The sequence below is a fragment of the Manis pentadactyla genome, chromosome 11 (assembly GCF_030020395.1).
Source record: "Manis pentadactyla isolate mManPen7 chromosome 11, mManPen7.hap1, whole genome shotgun sequence".
Taxonomy (NCBI): Eukaryota; Metazoa; Chordata; class Mammalia; order Pholidota; family Manidae; genus Manis; species Manis pentadactyla.
The window spans coordinates 40,751,798-40,763,897 of NC_080029.1; the positions used below are offsets into that span (position 1 = coordinate 40,751,798).

At 33.6% G+C, this 12,100-nt stretch overlaps 1 protein-coding gene across 1 annotated transcript in view; it reads right to left on the bottom strand.

Moving 5' to 3' along the window:
* Positions 1–12,100, bottom strand: part of LRRC9 (leucine rich repeat containing 9) — a 115,721-nt gene that overhangs the window by 19,375 nt on the left and 84,246 nt on the right. Inside the window, exons 25-28 of the mRNA XM_057488407.1 lie at positions 10,491–10,599; positions 9,119–9,267; positions 5,854–5,990; positions 3,704–3,921 (exon numbers count right to left, since the gene is read on the bottom strand). Coding sequence (XP_057344390.1) covers positions 3,704–3,921; positions 5,854–5,990; positions 9,119–9,267; positions 10,491–10,599 — 613 coding nt within the window. The remainder of the gene's footprint in view (positions 1–3,703; positions 3,922–5,853; positions 5,991–9,118; positions 9,268–10,490; positions 10,600–12,100) is intronic.

Consider the following 12,100-nt stretch of genomic DNA (forward strand, 5'->3'; position numbering starts at 1 on the left):
ACAGGCCTACCTCAAGAAACAAGAACAATTGCAAATAAACAGTCTAAACTAAACTCCCAATTAAAGAAACTATAAAAAGAAGAACAAATAAAGCCCTAAGTTAGTAGAAGGAGAGAAAAATAAAGATCAGAGCAGAAATAAATAGAGAAGAATAAAACAATAGAATAAATCAATGAAACCAAGAGCTGGTTCTTTGAGAAAATAAACAAAATAGATAAACCCCTAACTGTACTTATCAAGAAAAAAAGAGAGAGTACAAAAATAAATAGAATTAGAAATGAAGAAGGAATAGTCACAACAGATACCATGGAAATGCAAAGAATTATTAGTGAATATGAAAAATTATATGTCAATAAATTGGACAACCCAGAAGAAATGGACAACTTTCTGGCAGGTACAACCTTCCTAGACTGACCCAGGAAGAAACAGAAATCTGAACAGATCAATTACCAGAAACGAAACTGAACTGGTAATAAAAAAACTACCAATAAACAAAACGCCACGACCAGACAGCCTCATAGCTGCATTTTACCAAATATTTAAAGAAGAGCTAATACTTATTTCTCTTTAAATATTTCAAAATGTAGAAGAGGAGGGAATACTTCCAAACTCATTCTGTGAAGCCAGCATCACTCTAATACCAAAACCAAAAAAAGAAAATGATAGACCAATATCCCTGATGAAAATAGATGTAAAAATCCTTAACAAAATATTAGCAAAACAAATTCAAAAGCATATCAAAAGGATCATCTATCATGATCAAGTGGGATTTACTCCAGGAATGCAAGGATGGTATAATGTTCATAAACCAACCAACACCATACACCACATTGACAAAAAGGATAAAAACCACATGATCATTTCAATAGATGCTAAAAAAGCATTTGACAGAATTCAACATCCCTTCATGATAAAAACTTTCAACAAAATGGGTATAAAGGGTAAGTACCTCAACATAATAAAGGCCATATATGACAAACCCACAGCTAACATTATACTGAATGGCAAAAAGCTGAAAGCTTTTCCTCTAAGATTAGGAACAAGACAAGGATATCCACTCTCACCGCCTTTATTCAATATGGCACTAGCCACAGCAATCAGACAACACAAAGAGATAAAAGGCATCCAAATTAGTAAAAGTTAAACTGTTACTATTTGCAGATGACATGATCTTATACATAGAAAACCCTAAAGACTCCAGAAAAAAACTATTAGAACTAATAACTAGATTCAGCAAAGTTGCAGGATACAAAATTAATACACAGAAATCTGTTGTGTTTCTGTATACTAACAATGAACTAGCAGAAAGAGAAATCAGGAAAACAATTCCATTTACAATTCCACCAAAAAGAATAAAATACCCAGGAATAAACCTAACCAAGGAGGTGCAAGCCCTGTACTCTGAAAACTACAAGACACTCCTAAGAGAAATTAAAGAGGACACTAACAAATGGAAATTCATCCCATGCTCTTGGCTAGGAAGAATTAATATTGTCAAAATGGCCATCCTGCCTAAAGCAGTCTACAGATTCAATGCAATCCCTATCAAAATATCAACAGCATTCTTCAATGAACTGGAACAAATACTTCTAAAATTCATATGGAACCACAAAAGACCCCGAATAGCCAAAGCAATCCTGAGAAGGAAGAATAAAGCAGGGGGGATCTCACTTCCCAACTTCAAGCTCTACTACAAAGCCACAGTAATCAAGACAATTTGGTACTGGCCAAGAACAGACCAATAGATCAATGGAACATTAATAGAGAGCTCAAATGTAAACCCACACATATATGGTCAATTGATATATGATAAATGAGTCATGAATATACAATGGGGAAAAGACAGCCTCTTCAATAACTGGTGTCGGGAAAGTTGGACAGCTACATGCAAGAGAATGAAACTGGATTACTGCCTAACTCCACACACAAAAATAAACTCAAAATTAATTAAAGACCTGAATGTAAGACATGAAACCATAAAACTCTTAGAAGAAAACTTGGGCAAAAATCTTTTGAACATAAGTATGAGCAATTTTTGCCTGGACACTTATCCTCGGGCAAGGGAAACAAAATAAAAAACGAACAAGTGGCACTACATCAATCTTAGAAGCTTCTGTACAGCAAAGGACACCATCAGTAGAACAAAAAGGTATCCTACAGTATGGGAGAATATATTCTTAAATGACTCATCTAATAAGGGGTCAATATCCAAAATATATAAAGAACTCATAGACTCAACACCCAAAAAACAAATAATCCAATTAAAAAAATGGGTGGAAGACCTGAACAATTTTCCCAAAGAATACAGATGGCCAACAGGCACATGAGAAGATGCTGCACATAGCTGATGATCATGGAAATGCAAATCAAATCCACAATGAGATATCACCTCACACCAGTTAGGATAGCCAGTATCGAAAAGACTAAGAACAGCAAATGCCAGCAAGGATGTGGAGAAAGGGGAACCCTCCTACACTGCTGGTGGGAATGTAAACTGGTTCAACCATTGTGGAAAACAGTATGAGGTTCCTCAAAAAATTAAAAATAGAAATACTATAGGACCTAGTGATTCCACTTCTAGGAATTTAACCAAAGAACACAAAATTCCTTATTTTAAAAGACATATGCACCTCTATGTTCACTACTACGTTATTTACAATAACCAAGATATGGAAACAACCTAAGTGTCCATCAATAATAGATGAATGGATAAAGAAGATGTGGTACATAAACACAATGGAATATTATTCAGCCATAAAAAGAAAAGAAATCCTGCCATTTGCAACAACATGGATGGATCTAGAGGATATTATGTCAGTGAAATAAGCCAGTTAGAGAAAGATAAATACCCTATGATTTCACTTATTTTTGGAATATAAAAACAAAGCAAAACAGAATGAATGTAATAGCAGCAGCCTCATGGACACTGAGAAGTAACTGGTGGTTACCATGGGGGAGGAGCTGTGGCAGGTGGGTGATGGTGAGGGGGATAAAGGGGCACAAAATTCTTAATCATAATATAAGTTAGTCACGGAGATAGTAGTACAGCATGGAGAATACAGTCAATGATTCTGTAACATCTTTCTATCTTGACAGATAGTAATCACACTAGAGGGGGTGAGGATTTAATAGTATGGGTAACTATTGAGCCACTGTGTTGTATATTTGAAACCAATATAAGATTGTATAACCATGATATTTCAATTAAAAAAAAGCAAAAAAACTCAAAAACAAACTAAAGCAGGATCCTATCTAAGGAAATATTGAGTGGGGAGAGATGGACTATTAAAGCCAAGTCAAAGCCTATTATCAGGAGTTGAATCAAATGTTGGCTACACCAAGTATATATGCCAAATTTAAAGGCTAGAGGGTGTCTGGGATTGAGATGCAGAAATAGCTTGGATCAAGAACAGTCAGGGAAAAAAGACATCTCTTAGAGAAGACTGCTGTGAGGAGCTTTCAAACATTTAGGGATAACCTTTTTAGCAGGTGGCTGCATGTGGATTGGTTGGGTTTACAGGCTAGAAGCAGGGTGGACATCTCGCCTCACAGACTATTTACATGCCTCTGCAATAAAGAGCATTAGATAGCATATAAATGATGAGTAACACCCCAGCAAAATTTTCCTTGCTGTCTTTGGAAGCTTATATTCAAAGGAAGTAAGTTGTGTAAAATCTCGTAACAAAAACCAAAATAATGTTACCTGGATTTTATTATATCCTAGGAACAGTTTCTCTAGTTTTACCAAAGGTTGCAATTTGCTCAGCTCTTGTAGTCTGTTTTCCTCCAGGTGAAGTGTCAACAGAGAGCTGGGTTTGGCAAAGGCACTGTCATTAAATGCTCTGATGCGGTTATGGTCCACTACCAATTCTTGAAGGACTACTAAATTGTCAAGCCCTTCAACATGACTGATTTCATTCCCTGAGAAAAGATAAATCATGACATGACTGGTGAGCCACACTTCCTGAATAAAAGGTTATCTAACTTCATTTAAGTATTTTTTCAAGTGATTTTTTAAAAAGTGAAGTATTAAAAAGAACATATTACTTATTTCCTAAGTATTTATGACTTCACCCACCATCTCCTCTGGGATAATTCTAGAATACACATCCCCAGTCCTGACCTGTGGTCCAGTGAAAAAGTTTCTATTTTTTCCCAAAACTGTGACAACACAAACTAATCTTTCCCTACTGCAAATGAGCAACCTTTCCCCATGACTTTGTCTGGCTTTAGTCCCTCTTTTTGCCTTATCTCCTACTGAAATCATGAAAACATCTGGAACTATTTTTTCTCTCCTTATATATCTAATTAGTTAAGTGCTAATATTTCCTTCTTTTAAGCTGCATTTTTGGACTCACCTTTCACCCTTCCCCCTGACACCACTCTGGCCCAGGCCCTTATTACATCACTGACACTGGATAGAAAATGCATGAACTTTGGAGTCAGAGCCGTGTTTGACTCTGTGCCATACCACTGATAAGCATAGACTTAGGTAAATTATTTAACCAAACTCAGATTCGATTTCTTTTTTGTAAAATTACTTACCATGCTGGGTTGCTGTAAACGTTGAATGAGATCATATATGTAGATGAACACCTTGCCCAATGACTAAGTAAACAGTAGCTGTTATTGTCAAAGTAAACTGCCTCACTTCTTGTGTAAGCTTCCCTGCTCTGATTTGCCATGCTAGACATGGCAGAACACACTGCAGCTTTATGTTACTAGAATAAAACAGACCTTCCGGGGTTAGGCTGTCTGCTTTTTTTGTATGTCACCGTCTCTTTTAAAAGATCTGTCATTTTTGTGCTCAATTTCTTTTTCTTTTAAGGCTAAGTCTCTATGTTTTTTACCCTATTCATGAGCACTTTTGATTGGTAAAAAGATGCATTAAAATTTTTAAAATATGATCTATAAAGGGCCTGTCATTTAAAAAAAGTTACTATACTCGGATCAACTATACAGATATCTCTGCACATGTCTTATGGATGGATTTCCCAACCTTTCTTCTATGTCGTTAAATAATTATTGTTAGACAAATGTTCCAAATCTTGTTTTTTTCCCCCTTACTTTCCTAAAAATTTAAATTCCCACCTATTTCCACCTGCAAAATAATCATTATCCATTAACTAGATCCTGCTTAGAGGCTTTGCAATTCTCAGAGAATCACATACTCTTTTTCATCAGGTTGGTCCCTTTCCAAGAGTTGGACTATAGACACCACAATTGTGCCCATGACTCTTCTTGCTGATGCTTGTAAAGCTCTCAGTCATGCTCACCTTCAATCTAAATTCTATCAATCTTTTGGAATCCTAGGTATGTACAGGAGTTAATGTTTCAATTTCTCTTTAAACTTCAATTGCACTTATGTTAGTCAGAACTTAATTCATCTTTGGTTCAGTGTATCTCCACAGGCAGATCTTAAAACTATTTTGGAGCAAGGATCTCAATTATATACAATTACAGTAATATAGTATCTCTGTACCTTTCTTAGTACTTAGCACAATTCTAGGTGTAATAAGTACTTGTGACTAATTCACTGGTTATTTCTATTTTTTAAAATTGAATATGATATAAAAATAAATTATAATGTAATTATACATATAACCCTAGACTATTGTGTTTCATAGGGCTATAAAATATTGCAGTCTAAGGCAATATTTTTTAGCCTTAGAATATCACATTTACATTATTTATGTAAGTAAATCCATAAAATCCCATTTGTGATAACTAAAATATTTTTGTCAATGAATTTGTTTTAAGTAAATGCCAATGCTTATATTTGCTTATCAAAACAGGATGATAATCAAATCAGTTTTTAATAAAGACTTACACATTAATAGTGTTGCTACTCACCCTGTAGAAAGAGGAATTTTAAATTTTTTAGTCTGTTAAGCTGCAGCTGATTTAAATTACAAATTCCATTATAGCCCAAATGAAGAACTTCTAAACTGTGCATTATTGGAGGCAAATTTTCATTGTTCATTGTATCTCTGAAAAACACATGTCACTTTAAGCCCATAAACTTAATTTCAAGCCAGCTGTATTGTAAAAAGGTGGTCTGGTATGTACTTACTATAAATTGAAGTTAAAAAAACAAAAATGAATTTACTAATAAATAAAAAACTACAATATGTTGTATATTTACATGTCATATAATAATAATTTTTTATTCTTTAAAAATATTTTTAGATGGTAAAGAACAAAGTATATAAAGAGTTAGTCAAAATTAAAAGCAAGAGTGCCATCAGGGAAGAAAAAGAAAAATAGATGCATCCAGATTGGAAAAGTAGAACTGTATTTATTCTCAGATGACATGATTTAGAAAATCTTAAGGAATCCACCAAAAAACTACTATTGCACTAATAAATAATTTCCGCAAGATAACAGGGTAAAAGATTTTAAAAAATCAATTGGGTTCCTATTTATCAGCAATAAATTGAGAATGAAATTAAGAATTCTATTCAAAATAGTAAAAAAAAAAAGAATAAAATACTTCAGAAAAAATTTAACAGAAGTAGTACAAAATGTATACAAAGAAAACTATAAAACATTGCTGAGATAAATTATAGATCTAAATAAGTGGAGAAATATTCCATGTTCATGGATTTTCTAATATTACTCAATATTACTAAAAATGGCAGTCCTCCTCAAGTTCATCAATAGAGTCAAAGCAGTCTCTCTATAAAAAAAAAGCCCAGCAGGTTTTTTTCCCTCCAGAATATAACCACCTTTTTCTAACATTTATAAGGAAATGTAAAGAACCTCAAAAATTCAAACAATGTTTAAAAAGAACAAAGTTGGAGGGCTTGCAATCCCCAATTTCAAAACTTATTTTATAGCTACAGGAAACAAACCAGCTGGGTACTGGCAAAAGGAGAGACACACAGATCTATGGAACATAATTAAGAGTCCAGAAATAGACTTTTGCATTTCTGGTCAATTGATTTTCAACAAAGGTACCATGGCAATTCAACGGGGGTAAGGATATATTTCAAACAAATTGATTGTGCTGGGATAAATAGATATCCACATGCAAAACATGAATTTTGACCTCACATTACCTCACAATATACCTAAAAATTTACTCAGCATGGATCATCGTCCTAAATGTAAGACAAATAAGTGAAACATTTTGAAGAAAACACGAGAATATCTTTGTGACCCTAGGTTAGACAGAATTCTTAGATACAATACCAAATCACAGTTTATAAGAAAAAGTTGATAAACTGGATTTTATCAAAATTAAAATTCCTTTAAAAGATGCCATTTAGGAAAATAATAAGACAACCCACACATTGAGAGAAAATACTTGTAAATCAGATACCTCTTCGAATCCACTAGAATGGCTATAATCAAAAAGATAATGACAACTATTGGTGAGGATGTGGAGACATTAGAACATATGTAAACTGCTCTTGGTGATGTAAAACGGTACAACCACTTTGGCAGTTTCTTAATAAGTTACTGTACAACACAGAGATTTTGTTTTTAGGTATCTACCCAAGAGAAAATGTACGTGCAAACAAATACCTCTTCAAAGATGTTTATAGAAGCATTATTCATACTAGCCCCAAAGTGGAAACAGTCCAAATGTTCATCAGCTGGTGAATGGATAAACATAATGCAGCATATCCACACAATGGAATACATGATATATTCAGCAATAAGAAAGAATGAACTACTAATACATGCTATAACATGGACAAGCCTCAAAAGCATGCTAAGAAGTCAGATACAAAAGACCACACATTATATAAATCCATTTATATGAAATGTCTAGAAAATAAAACTTGATAGAAAGTGGATTAGTGGTTTCCTGGAGCTAAAAGTGGGAAGGGGAATTGACAACAAATGTACACGAGGGGTCTTTGGGGTGTAACGGAAATGTTCTCAAACTGTACTGCAGTAATAGTTGCACAACTTTATAATTTTAGTAAAAATTATACACTTAAAATGAATGAATATGGTATGCAAGCTGTACTTCAATAAAGTTATTAAAAAAACAAATAAAAATAGTTCCCAATATAAAGGATATGTGTAAATGAAATGTTCATAGAAGCTTTAATCAAATTAGCCTCAAATTGGAAACAACCCAAATGTTCATCAAAGGTAAACAGATAAACAACTTGTCATATAGTCTATATAATGGTATCTTCTCTGTAATAAAATGAAATCAGTTACTGACATTTGCAACAACACAGATGAATCTCAAATGAATTATGCTAAGTGAAAGAGCCAGAGACCAAATACTACTTACTATATGATTCTAATACTATGAAATTCTAGAAAAAGGCAAATTTATAGTGATAGAAAGCACATCAGTAGTAGTTGTCAGGGGCCCAGGTGTTGGGGGAAGGAATTACAAAAAGATACAAGGGAAGTTTTTGGGATAGGAATGGTTTGTACCTTGATGGTAGTATATTAGTCAAAATTCATTAAACTGTACACTTACACTGGTGAGTTTTAATATATGTAAATTATAGTTCAATAAAATTGATAAAATTTTACTGATAAAAATGTAAGAAATGCTCTTAATTGGGACAACTGAAATGAGAGTATTCTGACTTGGAAAGACATATATCTCTTTATGTTCTACCAAGAATGTGGAAGGTGAGAGGTGTGTCCTTATCTTCTTCATAAAGTATCTTGATGCTGGGGCATTAAGTGACAAGAGGAAAACATTTAGAAACAAATACAAGGTTAAAAGAAACCTAAGTCAGTGCTACTGGGTGAGGGCTCTTGTGTGGGGTAATGACAATGTTCTGGAATTAGACGGTTAGAATGGTTGCACAACTTGTGAATGTACTTAAATACCACTAATTTGTATACAGAGGGTTGAGTGTTATGGTATATAAATTGTATCTCAATTAAGAGAAAACAAAGTCATTAAACACCCCAAATTTTTTCATTTTTTACAAACTGGGTATGAAATGGAGGAAGCAGGGAAAAAGCAATGACAAAGGAATATTTAAAATATTTTTATTTGTGAAGTTTATTTTTGGCATGTAGCCATTAAGTATTAAAATAAGCTAAATGTATGTTACTGCTATCATTAACGTAACTGCTTTTAAAATTCCCAGCCAAAATTATTTGTAATTGTAAGAAAAAAGAATAATACCTGTTTATTTTGTTTATTTTTGAAGTTCCTTGCTGTCCATAGCCACTTGAAGGTACTTTTTGGTACATTAGTTGTCTGCTGGTCAGGTGAGTCTGAGGCTTTAGTCTGGGCATGATTGATTCAATATGATTATAGTTGAGGCATAAGACCTACAGAAAGAATACCCTATTAATCAAACATTACAATATGAATTCTGCTGTATATGTATCTTTGACTTGATATTATCAACATTCTAAAAACTATTAAAATGGTATGAAGAAACTTGGACTATACAACATAATTTAATGACATATCAGGGTTAAAAATAATGCAGTTTTTTTTATTGGAATATAGTTGATATACAGTATTATGTGGGTTTCAGATGTACAACACAGGGAACTGATAATTATATACATTACTAAATGCTTGCCACAGTAATTATAGTTGCCCTCTGTAACATACCAAGACATCACAATATTATTGGTTATGTTCTCTATGTTGTACCTGCATTCCTATGGCTAATTTATTTTATATTTGAAGTTTGTACCTCTTTATCCCCTTCACCTCTTTCACCTGCCTCCCCACCCACCTCCCTATGATAACCAACAGTTTGTTGTTAGTATTTATGGGTCTATTTCTTTTCTGTTTTTGTCATGTGTTTCTTTTTAGATTCCACACACAAGTGAAATCATATGGTATTTGTCTTTGCCTGACTTATTTTGCTTAGCACGATATGTTCCAGGGCCATCCACACTGTCACAAATGGCAAGATTTCCTTCTGTTTTATGGCTGAGTGATATTCTGTTGTGTATATGTACCACATCTACTTCATCCATTCAAAAATGATGTAAATTTTTATATCCCAAATTGTCTGGATTTGGTTTTGAATGTGGTTTTATTATCCGACATGCTGGGAAATGACATTTTAAACAAAATAATGGACACCATAGAAAACAGCTCAGCTTCTTCAGTCTGAATTCCTGACTTCTCCAAATTTAGATGAAATAACTCTTTAGTTGGAGAGATTTTTATTTCCCTTTCTTTAAAAAGCCTTTTGCAGATGGCTAGGTCAAAGCTATAGGATAGGAGGCAAGAGGCTGCTTTGAGAACCACAACGTCCTCTACCTTCATTCTATATCCACTCACTACAGAGGCAGCCTTCCATCCCATCACCTACTGCAGAATAAGATTTACTATTTATAAGATAATCACATAAAACTGATGTCAACCAAAATAACTTTGGAAAGTAATACTTTTTCTTGCTTGGTGGAAGGAAACTTTAGGAATAATTTATCTTCTTTAATAACACAGAAATACATTTTAACCCAAATTAAAGACTACAGCTTGCATTGAAAACTTTGAAAGATAAGAAGAAAGTTTGTGAGTGACCCACCTTCACACTGGGCAGATAGATTAATCCACTGAATGAACTAAGATTATTGTTCTGTAGATTCACATTACACAAATTTCTAAATTGGTCAACTGGAATCAAATCCACAGTCCTGAATTTAGAGAAAGTAAATATAATTTTAATTGGAAAATTATATAGATGAACCCCTCATGTACAACCCCAAATGCATAAAAATATTCTCATCTGATATATGCTATGAAAAACAATTGCCTTAATGTAAAATTTATAGGTCAAGTGACCAGACAAAAAGATCTTTTTGTTGGGCACATTTGTAAGAAAATGAGAGAATTTTATTGCTTTAAAAACATGGTTATTCCTACATAAACATAGTATTATCATAAAAAAAGCTTTTAAAATAAACATCTCCAATTTCTTTATATATTCACATACATGTTCATGAAATTGTAGTGAGGTTGATATGGTAAATCATAAGATTTTTAGGTTGTAAACTGCAAGGATATATGTGAAATAGGTTATTTCTGAAATTCCAGGAAGAAATGAAGGATGGGAAAGAAAAGGAGAAAGCAGGTAAGGTTCGGGAAATAGTTTTCTGTGGGATCTCCTGAAAACTTTTATGGCATTCTATGTTGTAAAGGTATTTTGATAATTAAACAAAATGCTTGATTCCTAGTCCATAGCTTTACAAGTGTTCACCTTCCTTTGAACAACGACAGGGAAGAGCATAAAGCTCTAACCACCTCTTTAAACAAACCCAGACTATGAAATTACAGTTATTTCATACTTTGATCCATTAATGAGTCATTCATTCATTCAACATATTTCCATTAGTATTTTCTACATGCAATTTGTTTGGAAAGGCTGCAACAAACATGAAAAGACATTGTCTCTTCCCTCCAGAAATGGGATCCAGAAAAAAATAAAATAAAAATAGAAAATTGCTATAATAGAGTTAGGTGTAATGGCATTTCAGGGAAAGAAAAACCTATGTGGGGAACTCAGGAATGACTTTACAGGGGAGAAAGATCTTAAAATGAGACCTGGAGAATTTATGGGCATTGGTAGGCAAGTCAGAAAGAGTTTCAGGCAGTAGACCAGGCACAATCAAAGGCAAAAACATGAAACATCCTCATAAGATTGAGATTAAGGAACAAATTCTGGTTGTATTTTAGAATTTCTGGAGTATGAAGAGTTATAGGACAGTAAAGGTAAGGGTTTTAAGAGATAAAAATAGACAGGTAATTAAAGAGTCTTTTATGCCATATGAAGGGACTTTAAATTTTATTCTGTAGATAATGGAAAGACACTAAACAATGTTGAGACAGGAAGTGATCTGATGAAACTTGCACCTTAGAAGGCAGTATGGATAATAGATGAATTTGCAGGCTAGGTTATGTAAGATGAAAACCAAAAAGGTCATGAAGAGAGTTTCTAAAGTTCATTTCTGGACATAGGCCAATGGCAGTGACTATGGAAAGATAGGGGAAGTATGAGACATAAGACACAGACTCTGTGGAACAAGGTGATTAATTAAACATAAGAGGACAAAGCAGAGAGAGAAATGGCTCCTAGAACTTTTGGCTTGGGTAACAACAGCTGTTGTCTCCTAGATCATTTCTAGACAGTAACTGAAT